Source organism: Ostrea edulis, chromosome 6 (assembly GCF_947568905.1).
Source record: "Ostrea edulis chromosome 6, xbOstEdul1.1, whole genome shotgun sequence".
Taxonomy (NCBI): domain Eukaryota; kingdom Metazoa; phylum Mollusca; class Bivalvia; order Ostreida; family Ostreidae; genus Ostrea; species Ostrea edulis.
The window spans coordinates 18238570-18258542 of record NC_079169.1 but is presented as its reverse complement, the minus strand read 5'-3'; the positions used below and the strand labels follow the sequence as shown (position 1 = coordinate 18258542).

At 33.9% G+C, this 19973-nt stretch overlaps 2 protein-coding genes and 1 long non-coding RNA gene across 5 annotated transcripts in view; 1 reads left to right on the top strand and 2 right to left on the bottom strand.

Moving 5' to 3' along the window:
- Positions 1-406: 406 nt before the first annotated feature.
- On the bottom strand, positions 407-19932 carry LOC125645808 (polyglutamylase complex subunit TTLL1-like). Of its 3 annotated transcripts, none has more exons than XM_048871650.2 (15): positions 19840-19932; positions 17473-17638; positions 17115-17180; positions 13267-13409; positions 12472-12576; positions 10717-10792; positions 10480-10614; positions 10281-10389; positions 9894-9974; positions 8991-9053; positions 6120-6160; positions 4479-4524; positions 4218-4327; positions 1795-1848; positions 407-873 (listed from the first exon to the last, which is right to left on the bottom strand). In XM_048871650.2, the coding sequence occupies exons 2-15, from the start codon at positions 17580-17582 to the stop codon at positions 756-758; spliced, it is 1257 nt and encodes a 418-aa protein (XP_048727607.1). In that variant the 5' UTR covers positions 17583-17638; positions 19840-19932; the 3' UTR covers positions 407-755. The 3 variants fall into 3 exon arrangements, with proteins under 3 accessions (XP_048727607.1, XP_055997724.1, XP_048727608.1); XM_056141749.1 differs by lacking the exon at positions 19840-19932 and adding an exon at positions 19737-19785; XM_048871651.2 differs by lacking the exon at positions 19840-19932 and adding an exon at positions 19717-19772.
- On the bottom strand, positions 15170-16098 carry LOC130047174 (uncharacterized). The gene is made up of 2 exons (XR_008796224.1): positions 15795-16098; positions 15170-15593 (listed from the first exon to the last, which is right to left on the bottom strand). It is a non-coding gene; the product is annotated as an uncharacterized LOC130047174 (long non-coding RNA).
- LOC125645809 (transmembrane protein 41B-like) overlaps positions 16207-19973 on the top strand; it is a 17703-nt gene continuing 13936 nt past the window's right edge. The window contains exon 1 of the mRNA XM_048871653.2: positions 16207-16504. Coding sequence (XP_048727610.1) covers positions 16432-16504 — 73 coding nt within the window. The 5' untranslated portion in view covers positions 16207-16431. The remainder of the gene's footprint in view (positions 16505-19973) is intronic.

The following is a 19973-nucleotide window of genomic DNA, read 5'->3' as shown; positions in this document are numbered from 1 at the left end:
AAGTTCATACCCTCATGTATTTTCACAATGAAATTTCCCTGGTGTAGCATATACCTCCTTAAGTTCCTACCCTCATAGACGGATGGACGGATGCCGGAATACGGGTGATCAGAAAAGCTCAGGTGAGCTAATAATTATCATTATGTGCATGGAGAGAGATAGTGAGAAAGAGAGAAAAAGAGAGAGGCATGTTTTAAGTAAATATTAAGTTCCAGCAAACTTGGTTGTTATACCCAAAATGTGAAATCTTTCTATCTCTGCGATTATTTCCTGACATGCTTTATGAGTGTAACAAATCTCTGTGATCATTTCCTGACAATCTTCAATGCTTTATGAGTGTAACAAAATGAAGAATTTTATCAACAAAAATATACATTCATGACATGGTATAAAAAAAGTGACATGGTTTCTTTTTTCTTCCTGTTTTTTAATCAAATATCACAATATTCATACATCAATATATACATGTATTATGAATTGGGCGGAATACAAAACATCACAGTTTGCAAGAGTTGATCATTAAGATCCTGAAAACTTTCCTATTCTACAAACAAGTCAGCACATGATCATACAGATCTATTTCCACTGAGTTCAAGACTCTAAAAGGAGAGGAATCCAGTTGACCCCCAAAAAAAGTTTATCACAGCAAATTACATGTACTGAGAAACAAAATCTGTACAAGTCTTTCTTGGTACACGTGTCTGCTCCTGGGGTTCATTTCCACGTCGCTTGGTACACGTGTCTGCTCCTGGGGTTCATTTCCATGTCGCTGGTGAGGGCCGGCTCCCATCCCGCTTTCCTCTAAATGTTCCAGGACCTAACTTCCTTGGATCCCCCCCGATTAGATCCTGCTGTGCCAATTCTTCGTCATACCTGTAACATTCACAGAAAGAGGTCAGAGGTCAACTGTAAACAGGATACAAACAACATATAGGGAAGTTGACTTCTCCGCTTTTGTTTGTTTCCTGTGTAATATATCATCAATACCTGGTCAAAAACTGTTGAAATAAAGAACTTTTATATATTTTGAGTGACCTTGACCTTTGCAAAATGACGTTGATCCACAAGTTCCTATCTCAAGGAACATTTGTGAGCAATTACGATCAATTTCTGATGATCTGGGAGATATGAGCTTAAACATATGGACGAACGGCACAACAGAAGGATGCATCAGATGGAAGGATGGGCGGATAAGACAAGGACTATATGCTCCCCTGAAATTGTTTAGGGAGCATAAATATACTTCCAAAATAATTGACAATACTACAAAACTCAAACATCTTTAAACAAAAAAATGTTACAAATTTCTGGGGACCTATGAATATATTCATAGTGAATATGTATAATAATTCATAATGAATTCACTATATAGCACATAACTTTCAATGATATTCAGTATTATTTAGTCCTTACTTCATTGACAGCTCTTCAGAATCATATTTCAAAACCTGCTATATGGATTTGTTTTCCACAAGTTTCAATTACAATGTAATTACTTCAAAATTAATTCGTTATAGTCATACATTCGCTATATCCATGTTTCACTGTATAAAAATCTGGCTCTGATTTTTGTTCGTTACAGTCATAGATTCGCTATATCCATGTTTCACTGTATAAAAATCTGGCTCTGATTTTTGTTCGTTACAGTCATAGATTCGCTATATCTATGTTTCACTGTATAAAAATCTGGCTCTGATTTTTGTTCGTTACAGTCATAGATTCGCTATATCCATGCTTCACTGTATAAAAACCTGGCTCTGATTTCACAATCACTCTAAACTTTGTATCACTTACAGAACATCAAAATTTCCAAGGTGCTCCTTTGCTGGTATTTTGTTCCATCTCACACTAAAATTAACAAATATATGAATTAATCAATATACACTTCAAATTGTTCTTATCTTACTTCTACCATAATTCATCATAGAATCTGAGCTTCACTAGATTTATCATCATAGTATAATGCCATAACTTGTATTCAACAATCAATCTGTACTCATGTACATGTAATACTCATCATTTAGCAATAATGAGTTTAATTAAACAATAAAATGCTTTCTTTGTTGTTTCATCGGGTGATGAAGGTAGCTAGCATTGCAGAAAAAATTCATAAACCATGTAATGTCAAATTTTTTCTGCAATGATTGCTGTGACCTTCATCACCTGAGAAAACAACAGAGAAGACATTTCCTTGCTTATATTTTCAGTTACTATTGTTTTAAATCATAAACTAGATTTAAGTACTAAAATATCATATGGCTGACCCATTCATTAAGTTAAACGGCACAGTCAATGTACCCGTTGACCTTGATGACCCTCCATATTTGATAATGATTATGCAGACTGGTGGTACTAGAAAATCGGATCGAACTAGTTCGCAACAAACATGAATTCATTGTATGATGAAAGCAATGTCAATTTCAAAAGAAATACATGGATAAAGATCAATTCAGTGAATGTAAATATACCAATACAATATTTATACTGTTGAGTACTTAATGCTGAGTTGCTTGCTATAGATCTACTCAGTACATAGATTTGTGAGCAGATTGCTAATTTCTTCATAGCATGAAATGATATATATAACCTGTAGAATACATTACATACAGATCAGCTATCCTATAGTAAACCTGCACCACCACAATCTCCTACATAAGTTCAGCTATCCTATAGTAAACCTGCACCGCGACAATCTCCTACATAAGATCAGCTATCCTATAGTAAACCTGCACCACCACAATTTCCTACATAAGATCAGCTATCCTATAGTAAACCTGTACCGCCACAATCTCCTACATAAGATCAGCTATCCTATAGTAAACTTGCACCGTGACAATCTCCTACATAAGATCAGCTATCCTATAGTAAACCTGCACAACCACAATCTCCTACATAAGTTCAGCTATCCTATAGTAAACCTGCACTGCGACAATCTCCTACATAAGATCAGCTATCCTATAGTAAACCTGCACCACCACAATCTCCTACATAAGATCAGCTATCCTATAGTAAACCTGCACCGCGACTATCTCCTACATAAGATCAGCTATCCTATAGTAAACCTGCACCGTCACAATTTCCTACATAAGATCAGCTATCCTATAGTAAACCTGCACCACCACAATCTCCTACATAAGATCAGCTATCCTATAGTAAACCTGCACCACCACAATCTCCTACATAAGTTCAGCTATCCTATAGTAAACCTGCACCACCACAATCTCCTACATAAGATCAGCTACTCTATAGTAAACCTGCACCACCACAATCTCCTACATAAGATCAGCTATCCTATAGTAAACCTGCACCACCACAATCTCCTACATAAGATCAGCTATCCTATAGTAAACCTGCACCGCGACAATCTCCTACATAAGATCAGCTATCCTATAGTAAACCTGCACCACCACAATCTCCTACATAAGATCAGTTATCCTATAGTAAACCTGCACCACCACAATCTCCTACATAAGATCAGCTATCCTATAGTAAACCTGCACCACGACAATCTCGTACATAAGATCAGCTACTCTATAGTAAACCTGCACCACCACAATCTCCTACATAAGATCAGCTATCCTATAGTAAACCTAGCTGCACCACGACAATCTCGTACATTAAAAGATCAGCTATCCTATAGTAAACCTACACCACCACAATCTCCTACATAAGATCAGCTATCCTATAGTAAACCTGCACCACCACAATCTCCTACATTAAAAGATCAGCTATCCTATAGTAAACCTGCACCACCACAATCTCCTACATAAGATCAGCTATCCTATAGTAAACCTGCACCACCACAATCTCCTACATAAGATCAGCTATCCTATAGTAAACCTGCACCACGACAATCTCGTACATAAGATCAGCTATCTTATAGTAAACTTGTACCATGTGACAAAGAATCTCCTACACAAGCTCTAAATGTTACCAAATAATTGTATCATACATATTTAGAAATTCATTTCAAAATTAAGGATTATCTCCCTAACGCATAGCTCTTATCCTTAGACAAATTTGACTTCACTTTTTTGGCACACTGTTTTTCCCTATAATAGCTCTAAAACTTCATTGTTATTTCAGATTTCAAACATTTCGGTTGAGCATCACTGAAGAGACATTATTTGTCGAAATGCGCATCTGGTGCATCAAAATTGGTACCGTATAAGTTTTACATGTATATCAGACGATAAGTTGTAGTTACATGTACATACTCTGGAACCTGTCCAGGAGGAATGACAATATTGATGACATCATTGATGAGTTTATACTTCATAATTCTGTCACTGGAGGTGGTGCTTGTCAGAGAGGGTGAGGCATTCACCTGTCAATCAAACACAACTTATTAGTGCAACAAAATTTCCATTTTCAGAATTTGGATACATGATAATGATCACTGTATGTTTTCCACTGTGAATCTGAACTGAGCTTAGATGATTAGATCATGTGATAAGACTAAAAATAACTGTACATACCTCAATCAACCAAGGCTTTAAATTATCATCTATGATTATATCATATCTGAAATTATGTTGATATATCAAACATGTAGTCATTCATCTTGTGACGCAGAGAGACTTAAATTATGTTGATATATCAAACATGTAGTCATTCATCTTGTGACGCAGAGAGACTTAAATTATGTTGATATATCAAACATGTAGTCATTCATCTTTTAAATTATGTTGATATATCAAAGATGTAGTCATTCATCTTGTGACGCAAAGAGACTTAGAATTACGTTAATATATCAAAGATGTAGTCATTCATCTTGTGACACAGAGACTTCCACTCATTTTCGGACACATTACAAACACTTACTAGACAGCTGTAGATTTGTTATATACATGTACACATTAAGTAAGGGCTGTTCCAGAAATGATCAAATGGGGGGGTCGGGCGGCAAACGATATTTTTTTGTATGGGTGGTCGTATTTTTTCATATTTTAATTGGTCCGTGGTTGGACTGTTAAAAAAATATTTATTATGGGTAGTGGGTAGTTTCTATTGTTTTATTTTGTGCCACGTGGGTGTTGAGTTTTCAGAATATTTTTATTGTCGCTCTTGTCGTGTTGGTTACAAAACGTCGGAGGGAAACTTGAAAACTTACTTTCGAAATGCTGCTTTCGAAATCGGAAATCGGAAGTAACATAGAACTATTCGAGTTGTCGCTCTTTGCAGCGCATAACTTTCCATTGACACTCTTCAAATTAGAGGCGCGTTTAGTAGGGTCCCTTTGGACGTGATGGCGGCGAACTCTGTTCTGTAGATTATTACAGTTTACAGTGCATCAATTTTGGGAATATTTTGAAACCAATAGGTATTCCGTTTTCTAATAAAAATAGACAAACCTTAGTTGATTTATACGAGGGTACCGATGCATTATATTTATCAGTCGGTGTGATGGTGATATAGAGGCCTCTGGGCGCGGGCTCCATTAGAAGACGAACGATTCGTGGAAAAACATATCCATACCCATTTCATGATAATAGCATCGTTTGGACTCCCAATCTTTCCAACATTCCCACCATAGATGCCTTTGATTGTTGATGTGACATCGTTTCTTCAGAACTACTGTGATACAATGTCGCACAGGCATTACCGCGTCATTGACTAGAATGTTTGTCCCGAAAACCTAGCGAGATTTGTACCGTTTTCATTTTTAAAAATATTTTTGTGGTGGGTCTGGTTAGTTTTTTTTTATTTTTATTAGATGGGTCATTGTAAAATGAGTTTATTAATTTGATGGGTCATGGGGTAATTTCTTATTTTTTTTTTTTATGGGTGCTTGGTATATACAAAAGGTGCCTCCCGACCCCCCCCCCCATGTATTTATTTCTGGAATAGCCCTAAGCAATATTTATGTTCATATGCAAGACATCGCTGTTGTACACAAAGTTCTTTCTTTTAATCATCTCTGATTTAGTTTTTAGATCGATGTACATAGAATTATCAATAGTCATTTGGATTGTAACAATAGCAATTTGGACTACAAGAATATGGAATTCAAAATCATATTCATAAGATTTCTTCGATCTGAGCGTTCCATAAAATATTCCAGCTGATTCTCTGCCCGATTTTATTAAATGATAAGAATTAATTTGTGCAATACTTACCCGTAACATTCAAAGCAATGCCTGTCATTAGATATGCATCCCTGAAAGCAGTCAACAAAGATCTAATAATACCATTTCCATGCGTACAGCAAGGTTCAGCACTGAACACTTGTTTGTTTGAGGGTACATGTACTATATGTTATTTCAACATATACAGTACCCGCAACGTTATTCTTGACATGATAAACGATAGAACACGATACACGCACGATAGGATAGGATACACGCACGATACGATAGGATACACGGTAAACCTGATAAACGCAAAACCTGATAAACGATCTTCACGATAGACCTGATAAACGCAAAACACGATAAACGATCTTCACGATAAACGGAAAACCTGATAGAAATGTTGTAAATTTAGAAACAATTTAGACAGAACGAAAGTTTGATACGTACAAAATAATTTCATTATGTTGATAATAATATTGAAGGATTTCAATACTTAATATATACCTAAAGCATATAATGTAATTATCCACGGTTGTACGTTTATTTTTTATTTTTTAAAAATTCTATTTATGTTTTCTTTAACGTCATTACAGCTAAAATCCGGAAGCTAAACTATATACGGTATTGAATTCATTATTAGATATCTATATGAATTTTCTCAGCCAATGATTCTAAAACGTATATTGTCACCTTGAATGTTTAATATATGAATCATAAATGGAGTGATTGATTTTTATCTTGCTTAACGTCTCGCTCAAGAATATTTCACTCATATGGAGACATCACCATGACCGGTGAAGAGCTTTTAAATTTAGGCTTATGCTCGGCAATTACGGCCATTGAGCAGTGAGGGTTTTTTAGCGTGCCACACCTACCGCGACACGGGGCATCTGTTTTTAAGGTCATTTCCGAGGACCCGTGGTATTCACACTTGATGCCGAGTGTTTAGCAATTAAACAGGGAATTAACAAAATAGAATATAATGTAGTGTTATCATGCTTCAATAGCTCTCTTATTCTATTGTCTATTATCTTGGATATCAAATAAAACTAAGTAATATTTTGTGTGTAGCGAGGAGGGGGGTTATTTTGCATCAAGCTCTGAGCTCACCGCTCTTTCAACAACTACAATTATTTTCATAATGACCGCTTTAAATTCAATCCACTGCACTACACCATATGCTCATATGTTAGATATTTCTACACTATGAGTGATAACTGATAGTCATAAGTAATTGGAACATATTCATATGAATTGATATTTTGTTAACAAAAAATAAATAAACTATTAAAAACATATACGAAACCCGGCTTGATTTAAAGTCGCAATTTAGAAACGCTTTAAATTAAATGTTTGTGTTTAGCATGTAAAAAATTCAAATAATCATCAAAACCGGCATACATTTCCAGTATCTACATGTACGACTATTGGTATATGTGTACATGTACATGTATAAATAAAAAAAAACCCAACGATGACAGCTGAATCGTGCCCAATTGAGCAGAACTTTGGGAGATGCAATATACCCTTGCACTCTTTTAAAACTTAATCTTCTAAATGTGTGAAATACAATGCCCCTGAGAATGTTTACTGTCAAAACACGGGTGATACACAAAATCAGATAGATAAGAACGCGCACAAGTTCAGTAGTTGATATATATTAAGTTGAATACAGGTGAACAAAATCCGAAGAAAAAGAACCATTATTAAAATATATGCAATAAACAATGTAATTTACTGATTTTTCCTTTCAGATGGGAACTTTCTATTTCTCTGTTAGTGTTAATTACAAATAATTGTTTCTAGACAAGGAACTGTTTATGAACTCCAGATGAAGGAGCTTTCAGTTTTATTGTCCTGGGTTTGCTCGACAAACCACTGCCTACTTTCCAGACAGAATGAAATTGCGATAAATTTTCACCCTCTCTGGATAGACATATAGCTCTTTTTCTGCTTTAAAATCAACAGCTTTATGTTCTCCTTCAAATATACTGTCTTTCCTCGATTCCTAAAAATAGCTTCTTTAACAAAACGAATAAAGCTTTCGGAAAGTATCTTACTTTTTCATTAGATTTAATATACGATCCCGATAGTTTCCGAAGCAACACGATAAACGATTTTCACGATAAACGGAAATCCTGATACACGCAAAATACGATACACGATAGACCTGATAAACGCAAAACACGATAGAAAACGGAAAACCTGATACACGATAGGATAGGATACACGCACGATACGATAGGATACACGCACGATACGATAGGATACACGCACGGTAGAACACGATAGGAATGTCAAGAATAACGTTGCGGGTACTGTACCACTTCCAGTCAATGCTACCTCTGGGGCCTTCCCCTCTTCCATTCCAGGGGTGCAAGGGGTTGTTTACACTGACAACATGTATTCTACTACGATGTAATTTGTATATATTTACACTTTCAATGTTTTTATCTTACAATATACCTACAAATTGTAATGATAGCCATTTCCTCATGAATTACAATGATGCAGAAGTGAACAATGTGTGCTCAAATCTTAATAAATACAGTTTGTTTATTTGAAAGGCTGGGAAGTAAAATGTAAATATGAAAAATAAAAAATTTCAATTTTGAAAATACACGAGGGCATGAACTATGATGTTTTACTTGGGCATGCTTCTCACTAACACGCTTCACAAGGTATGCTGGTATACAAAGCGTCTCAGTCCAAGCCCTTATATGTATGTTCAAAAATGAAATTTATTTCTTAAGTGTACTTAGCATCACTTATAATGCAGAAATCAAGAAATGATTCAGCTAGAATATTTCACTCTAGATTATGGACCAATCTGGTGAACATTCTTTATCATGCCCATTCTAATTGTGACTGTTAATCTTAGTTTTTATGGAGGATCATTATAATATGTATACTCACAGCCACAGCTTTCAAAGAGTGCACAATCTGCCACTGCATTTCATCAAAAAGTCTGTCTGTAACCTACCAGCGAGAAAAAACGGATACTGAAACTGGTCAACGGTGGTCAGGGTATAATCAATGCTGCTGATATTCAGTGCATTGTAGATAACTATTCTAAAGGATACAGAAAGAAATCAAAGCAGGATGAAAAAAGTAAAAAAAAAAAAAAAACCAGATTGACAGATGGATGGAGAGAAGGACGGACAAAGTGCACACTAGTGGTCCCCTGCAGCTCCACCGCTAGGGGGCTACAACTGTGTCATCGAACTGGAAAGTCTCAGTGACCATGTTTAGATCGATGAACGACTCGTAATGTAAATGAACACTTCACCAAAATAAAGCATGACTGATCAGGTTCTGGTGTAGGTTAGCTGCAATAATGTAGCCCTCTCTGATTTTTTTTTTTTTTGGATAGGGCTACATTATTGCAGCTAGGTGTAGGTATATACTTTACTTACATGACTGATCAGGTTCTGGTGTAGGTATATATATATATATCTTACATGACTGATCAGGTTCTGGTGTAGGTATATATGTATCTTACATGACTGATCAGGTTCTGGTGTAGGTATATATATATATATCTTACATGACTGATCAGGTTCTGGTGTAGGTATATATATATATATATCTTACATGACTGATCAGGTTCTGGTGTAGGTATATATATATATCTTACATGACTGATCAGGTTCTGGAGTAGGTATATATATATATCTTACATGACTGATCAGGTTCTGGTGTAGGTATATGTCTTACTTACATGACTGATCAGGTTCTGGTGTAGGTTTATGTCTTACATGTGGAATCATTCGTATTGCTGAAAAATTTGTTATAAAATGAAGTTTCTGAGAAAAATACCTCCTTCCCTCTTGTTCCCTCCAGAAACAGCCTGAGATTCTGCACTGTCCACTTCCCTCCATGCACTGCATTATAGTCATCCTATCATAAAAAATAACGGATGTTGAAGACATTGATTTGAAAAAAAAAAAACATTATGCAGTGATCAGTACCACTTTATTTCAGTCCAAGGTAATCACAAAAACATGGAAAATTCAAACTGAATGCATCATAAGAGCTGGACATTATTCCTTGTTCTTTTGATACGGTAAAATTAGACAATTTCATTTCTCATTTACGATGAATACTTTTATGACCTTTTAACTAATTAATGAAACTTCACAATCTTATTCGTATTTCTGAGCCAATATTTTTTTTTCTTGCTGTATGAAGAAAACTGAGTTATACCCCTTGCTTCTGAATGGAGACATTGGTGAGATGTACGAACATGTTATCCAGTTCATTGATACTGGCATTGTATTTCACTGTACAGAATCTGGCAAACCCTAAACGGAATCTGAAAATATACACCACACGTTAGAATGTATTTTTGGCAATGTTACATGTGAGCATAACACAATGCACGAGAAGGTAGAGAGATACCTACAGGTAGCACTTCAGAGGTCGGAAGGAGGTCACCAAAACATAGAGTCGAAGGTCAAATTTCTTTCCACCAATCAAAAGAGGGTTGTCAATATATTTAGAGATGACATAAGTATCCTTCGAAGTTGGTGGAGTAAAGCTGAAAGAAATTTAAAGGTAATGGGTCAAAAGCTATCAATTTTTCTTAGTTAATAACATGAAAATATCAATTATGCGTGATATTTTTACGCAGAATTCTTACTTGCTGGTTTTGCTGTCTCTGGACCACTTCTTTAATTGCGATAATTTGTTAACCAGGAATATACCGACCCCTCTTGCTACAAATTGAAAACCATATTGACATGACAGTCAAATTTCATGAAAACTTTCATTATACACGTACTATGTCAATACATGTACCTAATGAAAATATTTTTAGATATTCTTTTTTACTATTTATTCAACACATTGTTTGATGGATTTCCCTTAAAAAGAAAAAAAAAAGAGATGGAGTTTCTATTACACTGTGGGTTACGAAAAAATAGTCTTTGAATTCTAATGAATCTTAATTTAATCAACTGTCAAAGGTATATAGTTTGTGCTCCTATGTAGAGATATTTCAATGAAATATTGGGGATTCCATAATTTTGACCTAGAATCCATATAGTTAAATCCAGCTGATAGATAACTTCTAAATTGTACAGATGAATCAAAATTCATGAGACTCTGACAATCTTTACAATAACTGAATTAGAGTAATCAACAAAAATAAGGTGTCCTCTAGCTGTATTTATAGAAAAATCTAATGACAATTTTACTTTGTTATAGAATGTGTGCTTTTGCACAATAGCACCATGACATTACCATTTCTATGTTGATTAAAACATACCTATTATCATATGTTATAGAATTTGAAAATGACTATGCTTAAGCATTAAAAAAAAATCTTTTCAAATAATAATGAAAAATTTAATCAAATCCTCATACAAGTGGATCTACTGATGCACATATATAACTATAAAACAAAAAAATTCTATTAATAGTATCATCATTTTCACACCATGGAAAATTCCTTCAATACCACAAGAGCATGCACGTCATAAACTGAATACAGCTTTGAATATTTTTGTTTTTGTTTGATATTTTTTCTTTCTCCTGTATTACATTATTGCTGAAGAAAGTTGAATTTCTGAGTGTTCTTCTGATATTCCCATATTGTCAAGACCTGAAGAGTAAAGTTTTTAGGTTTTTTATATCTTTTGCATTGTGTGCACATACAGGTTCAAGATATGGTAAATATACATGTATTTACTAAATTCTGTAGTTTATATCCAACAATATTTTTCAATATGTCCACAATGCAAAGTGAAGATAACGAACAGCGATCAATCAAAATATAATGTACGTTTTAGTGTAAAACCAGAAACCAAGACAGGCACATCAAATCAACTACGATAAAGAGATGAAAATTTTGTCACTTATAGTCAGCAAACTAATTATTTTTAATGTTGTCTTTTGACTTTACTTCAATGAGGAAAAAATTTAAATGATTTCGAATATGTTACAGTACTATAATAAATATATGTACATGCTTTTTCTTCTTTTTGTGGTTTTAATTCAGTTACTGTAATCATTTAACCAAATATTGAGCATACCAGAAACTGTGTTTTACAAGTACATGTACATGTACATCAATCAGTTAATGTCAGTAATGTATTGAAAAGGGAGATAACTCGTATTTCAAATTAGATACCATATAATAGGCATGATGATATATAAACAGCAATTATTATGAGGTTAAAATAATAAGCATATGCATGAGCATTCAGTGGATGGTAAGAATAAATTAATATATCTATACATAAAAATCTACTTAAAATATTCCTTTACCTGAGTAAAATTGAAAATAATAAAACCTGCATGTGATATGAAAAAGATTTATCTTGCTATTAAGTCTTAAACAGAGTCATATTCGACTTTCTGTGTCCCTTTATATGACAGTAGTCTCTCTCCTAACCTTTTCCACAGGGTTTCATAATCCAGGTTGTATTGGGATTTTTCCTGAACTCCTCCACAAACAGATTATAGTCTGCAGGTAACATGAAAGTCTGCGGTATAAAATCTGAAAATCCAATTAAAAAGCACTATTAAAAAGAATGGCTTAATATGCCTTAGTCCCCCAGCAATTATACAGAGGCATATTATGGTGTCTATGTCTCTCAACTGATTCGAGATGCAAGAGCTTGTTCTGCATATGATCAGTTTTAAATTCGAGGCTTGCTACTGACAAACAAGTTGATGTTACAAGGGTTTCAACATTCTCGTTTAAAGTCAGCATTTCACAAATTCTATGGTTGTTATGACGATCTAGTTTGTCAATACAACCTTTGGTTGGGTGAAATGCTGTCTGATGTGTTTCATACCAATTGGTACACCGTTCTTGGCAAACTGATTTTGACTACCGATAACTCCGTTTACCTGATCAAAATCTAGGGCTCACGGCGGGTGTGACCGGTCAACAGGGGATGCTTACTCCTCCTAGGCACCTGATCACACCTCTGGTGTGTCCAGGGGTCCATGTTTGCCCATCTATTTTGTATTGCTTGTAGGAGCTATGAGATTGATCACTGTTCGTTATCTTTACCTTTATAGGAGTTATGAGATTGATCACTGTTTCATCCTTTTCATCCATCCAATGGTTTGGAACAAAAAGCAATGAAGATTTTGAACAATTACTAAATCTTCTAAAAAGAAAATTATGGGGGGGGGGGGGGGGGGGGGGGGGGGGCTATTTCTTATCTGGTTGTGATACCTAAGTGAATGTAGCGGCCCATCTCATCCTTCTCAGCCAGGGGACTGCCCTCTTTATCTAAATCCTTCCTGTACCTCTTGATGTTCTTAACCATCAGATCTTTCCTGGTCAGTTCAACATGATTGGGGAAGTGGCTGATCACTCTGAAACAGACATCCGAATAGAGCTTGCTGTTTATCAACAGACATCCGAATAGAGCTTGCTGTTTATCAAGTTTGCTTTAGACATTTGTAATGTGATGGGTTTTTTATGGTGTGAACTTCTCCCTCCCCTGTAAATACACTTTTGATGATGAAGAATCATGCTTCCCCTCCACTTCCCAAGTCTTGATAAACTGTTTACCTCAAGGGAAAGTAGATTAAGGGTTGCAATACACATATAAGCATATGATACACAATTTTTCCAATATTTGTTATGTATTGTCAAAAAAAATTCAAATAACAATTGATTTTTCCATTAATGAAATCAAATTTTGTAATTCATTTTTGAAAATATGAGGATATGAACTGCAACACTTCACACCAGGATATACTCACAAAATGCATTTGTGTTTTTTGAAAAGTGCAGTATGCTGTCCTGAAAAGTGCAGTATGCTGTCATGAAGTGTTGCAGTTAATATCCGTAAAACTGACATATATTTCTTTTATTCACATTCTATATCATCTTCACAAGTCAAGGGTTATTGATTCATTACCTCGCACTAACCCTTGACATCAGTCACTATCAAAAAGTCGGGCTCGTTCCGATTGTTTCCACAAAAGAGTGGGACCCAATGAGAATGCGGTTCTATTTATAACAACTCGAAGCGAGAGATTCAAATACAAACATGTGTATTAAATTGATACCTACAGTTATGGCTATATCAATCGATTAAGCAACACTGTACTGTCTTAAGCAAAAAGGTTTCCAAACTTGATCTATCAATAAACGTAATTAGTAGTGTAAATATTACATTTGCACGTATTTATCAATACAGCAGTATGAGATCGCGTCATTTGTATCCATGTACACCATAACAAGATGAAGCGATTTTATATAGCAACTGATGTCAAAGGTTAGTGTGAGGTAACGAATCAATAACCTTTGACTTGTGAAGATGATTTTATATATGTACATGTTGGTACATTTCTATAAGAATTCCCAGATGTACTATATTTATTAATATTTCGATATGATGTATTACGTTATTTTGAATGGTGATTAAGGGAAATAGTCTAGCTTAAAGGACAATTTCTAAATACATAAAATGAACCATCATAACAAAATGAATATTTATTTTTCTTTATTGATTTGTAAGTTGATCTACATGTTAATGTACAATGCTTTACTATATTTGTTTGTTTGTTATTTGTTGTGGAATGTATATATTCATATACGGACAGACAACTCTCAAAAATCAGATTCCAAAGCAGAATAAAACACAGTGAAAGTAAAATATATATATATATATATATATATATATATATATATATTATATATATATATCCACATGTATATATACTGGAAATACTGTACTTCAATATACCTCAATAATTTTCCTGAATAAACTGAGCCAAACTTGCCAGCTCAATAAGTGATGCTTCTTTACTACTTTCTTATTTCAAGTTATATATTTTCTTTCACGTTATCTTCAAGGTTTAGATCAATCAAAGTACACCATGTCGATAAGAGCAAACAAAATTCAAAACATATAATAACCTCAATAGGAAATTAAACATATTAGACACTTAAATCTATTCGTCTTCTTATAATAATAAATTCTTTTATTTAGACAGAATAGCACAATTAGTACAAATGACTAGTTTACATTGTGGTCCTGTATAAAACATATTCACAGACAGATAAATGAGAGAATAGAAAAGTAGATAACATAATATAAAATATATACATAAAATACACACACGATATCACTGGGGGAAAAAAATAAACATATACATCATATCTATATATCACTTATTTGTGAAATAATGCTGCAAATATACTGATTTAAAAGATGTAATAGAACCACAGCTTCTGACAGACTCAGGCAACTGATTCCATAAAATTGTGGAGGATACCTTAAAAGACCGTTTATAATATTTAGTTCGAACTTTTGGTAAATATAAAATGCCACTATCGCTACTTCTTGTTGTTCTGGAACTAACTTGGCTGACAAAACTAAAAACGTTCATATATTCTGGTGTCATGTTATTAAGAACCTTAAAAGCAAGCACTAGTTTTCTATATACAAAATAATCATGAACAGGCATCCATTTAAGAACACTAAAAATATCAGCTGTAGAAGTCTGAGTTACTTTCACCTTCAATATAATTCTGGCTGCCCTTTTCTGTAACTTAAAAAGTCTGTCAATAAAAACCCTGTTTTTGGCTGAGCACCAAACTGTGCAGCAATAGTTAAAATGAGGAAATATAACAGTGTTATAATTTAAATTTTCAATAATGCTGCATTTGACATAAAAGTTTGCAGACGACGTAAAATGCCTATTTTCTGTGAAATTTTCTTGCATAAAGAATCAATGTGTACAGACCAGGTTAGACATTCATCTATTTGTACACCAAGAAGTTTGGCCGTTTTAACAGTATCTAAAACAATATCTCCTACTTTGATACACATTTTTCTACACTTTGAGAGTTTTTGTGCAGTGCCAATCAACATACATTGTGTTTTCGCTAAATTCATCGTAAGTTTATTACTTTCTATCCATTTCATAGAGTTTAAAAGATCATCATGTAACCTAATTGCTCAATAACATCAATAGATTGATGTGAAACATCCTGAGATGTATCATCTGCATATATAGAGACATTTGAGTGCTTTAGGCTTTTCAATTTATATACCCTTAAGTTTAAGTAAGAGTCTTGTCATCATTAATGTTTTCCTTAAATTTAGTGTGCATATGTTGAATGCTTCCTTATCTTTCTTACACATAATTTCAGTATGCGGATTAAAGTGGAACAACGATGAATTTCCTGAGCACTTCCTGTGAATGAATTTATTTCCAAGGTTACTATATATACATGTGTAGTATTTAAACATTCTTGGAATTTCTCAAAATATGACATGTAAAGGAATTAGCAGTATATCCTTCAAAGCTATAAAAATAGCCATGATGTGGTACAGAAATATACAACTGCACAAACTGAATGTAGTGCACTGAATAGAACATGGATACCGATTTGGAGGATGAAGTCTTTTTAGATGATTATCAACCTAGCCTGAATACCAACTTAAATATATGTAAGTCACAACTAATATTTACTGTAGAGAAGAATAGTTAAGTTGATTTTAGAAATGGATAGATAGAGAGATGACAAGCATTCATTAGCACCAGTATCATGGACAGCCACAAACTCATAGCAACTCTATTTGGAGAACCCGACCATGAGTTGACCCCAAAATAGTAGCCCAAACTCCCTAAGTATATCCTGCTATAAACTGTAGAAGTGGTTATTTGAGCTGGGGGTTAAGTACACATTTTTCCACATCCAACATTATGCATGGGAGGGGGGCGGGGGTGGGGGGGTGGGGGGATGCAGTGACTGAATATAATAGATATTACATCAAAGACCTATACTATATATATACGCTTAATGTGTAATTACATAATTAGTGTAAATTTCCCCCAAGCGTGAATAACCACTCTTACAGTAGATATTTATATATGTACACTTGTAGGTTCAGGCAACAAATTTGTTGCCTGTAATGAGCTTGTTACTCTCTCTCTCTTTTTCTCTCTCTCTCTCTCTGTCTGTGTTTCTCTCTCCCCTCTCTCTCTCTGTCTGTCTCTCTCTCTGTCTCTCTCTCTCTCTGTCTTTCTCTCTCTCTCTCCTGTTTAACAGCCACTTACTGGTCGTCTGTGAGACGGAATCCACAGTCGATGCTAAACACATTTCTAATGCTCTGCACATTAGCCCTGTAATTTAACAAACAAAGCGTATTTAATTAACTGATTATTCTGCAGTTCAAAATCTATGAACAATGAATTATATTTCTAAATTACAATCTAATAATTTAAAGCAGTTACTAGAGAAATGAACTAATAGTTCAGTATGGTACACAAGTTTACTTTTGAAGGTATAACTAATATACACTGTAGGTAGCACATGTACATATATAATTTCAAAAAGTTCAAATGTGCCAAAATTCGCTCACATTCCAAAAAAAATTGAAAGTAAAAAGGAAAAAAAGCTGAATGGTGTTTTTACCAGTAGAAGTTCCAGTCATCATCTGTACCGACAGGGATCCATCCTCTAGCCTCAAAATTGTTAGTAAGGACAGATTTGTCCATATCACTGGCGTACTTCAGCCTCGCCATGTTTATAAACTGCTGATAGTTTTAAGAGGTGCTGCCGGGATCTTCACATCATTTCACTGGAATACACATGTTCAAGCTAATAATTATATTTTGTGTGTGTGTGTTTGTGCGCATGTGTATAATAAGATTCAACATTCTTATTGAAGAAATTATCGATATATAAGCTCTGTACATTTACTCTCAATCTGAATAAAAGTGTGAAGTTTGTGAGTAAAATGTCCAGGGTTTACATATTGATAAATTCTTCAAAAAGAATGTTTAATCCTATAATTCCAATTCATTCCCTGTATTATCAATTTCAAAAATTTGAATAGCCTCCCAGCCCTATGTTATTTGTTTTCAGGCGCATTATTTGGATTTATTATGTGTAAATTCTCATTTAGCTTTACTTTGTCCGATCAAAACAATTGTAGTAAACAACATTGGAATTATATATATTTATTATCATATGATTAAACATTTTTTTGAAGAACTTATCGATAGTGTAAACTCTGGACATTTTACTCACAAACTGGATAAAAGTGTGAAGCACTTTAATGCTAAATTTGTAAGTAAAATGTCCAAAATTTACACATCGATAAATTCTTCAAAAAGAATGTTTGATTATTTTATTTCCAATTTGTTCCCTGTATTATCAATTTCAATAATTTAAATAGCTTTCCCACACTATGTTATTTGTTTTCAGGCGCGTATGTATACATAGCATTTTTGGGATTTATTGATGTGTAAATTCTCGTTTAGATTTATCTTTGTCCAATCAAAACAATTGTAATAATTAAATAACATTTGAATTATATGTGTATATATATATATATATATAGAGAGAGAGAGAGAGAGAGAGAGAGTTCATACAAACCACAGGTTATCATTTCCATTTATTAATTTAGGGGTCAAACTAATATTAGCACAGTCACTTATTTAACAACTAAAAAACTGCATAAGAATTGGCAATAACATAAATCTTTAACTTATCTAGGGTTTAGGACAACAGACCACTGATGACCTACAATTGATAGACCCGGGCTATTGCCAAAAATTAATTACATTACAAGTACTTTGCCTTTTTCTTCAATCAAGTCACTACAACCCAACCAATTTTATAAATGTAAGTGATATTAAATAATGTACTTTACTAATTAAAAGTAAATTAATCAGATGATTAATGACATTTTTTACATTGTATAATAATAAGTGCTGAGTAAGTTGACTACATCATAAAATATTTTACTGCAAACACAGGATTACAATAGGTGACACAATCATAGCTCTATATAAACAGCTGTGTACATTGCACAATTTGTGGTCACGGCAAGGGGGGGGGGGGGTCAACTTATTGGTTATTTTCTTAAATAAGTGACTCATAAACATATTTATAATGGGACAAATAACATTTTCTATATATACATGTAACTTAAAAGAATAGGATTTTCTGGCTTTAAAATAAAAACTTTAAATTGTACACGTATTAAAATTCCAATGTCGCAAATCACGGTTATTGTCAATACCCCATGATTTGCGACAATATTAATGTTTGTGATAAAAATTTGTGAGTAAGTTTGACTCACAACATCCACAGTAAACACTCGTAGCTACCTCTCAGCAAAATAAATGACTGTAGTGTTGCTATTCTTGGTTTGTTTAATTGAAAATTATAATGTTACATTGTATCAATTAAAGTTTCTGGTCCTGCCAAGTTCAACTGACATAATTCTAGCCAGAATACTTCTTTTTTCAAATAATTAAAAAGTATGCTATACATGTATCATAATGTGTATATTCTTCTACTTTACTGGCTCATGGGTCAACATCATTTTGTGTCGTGGAAAAGTGAACCAACAAAAATAGTTGGATGCATCAAAAACAAAATGAATTGATTTATATCCCATCATACTCACTAGGTTTTATAAAGATCGTAGCACATGATGTTGACAATATTTTTTTCCAACTTATGAAAAACCATTATAAAATTTACAATCTTCATTGTAGTATGTAATGAGGCTTCACAAGATAAACTGGATTGTAAATAACTTTTGCTATTTCGATCTGGATACAACAACAAAAAATAAAATAAATAAACACTGCAATAAACAGATAAACCACCGTTAACACTCGGTGGTACACGTATACACTGTACATAAATGACTGGAACAGTACTCAGTAACTCTGATCTGCCGGACCTGCAACCCGTGAAATTTTGTGTTTGCTAAAAAAAATATAAAACACCAAATATATATATGATAAATAGATTTTAAATTACATGGTGCTGGAGAAACTAAGCGTCCTTCCCAACCACACTCACCCAGCAGAGAAAATGCGAAAACAGGAAGTGAATTTGTAGACTTTAAGTTATTTCAAAACGGACTTTATATTTCCGGATATTTTTTCTTTCTT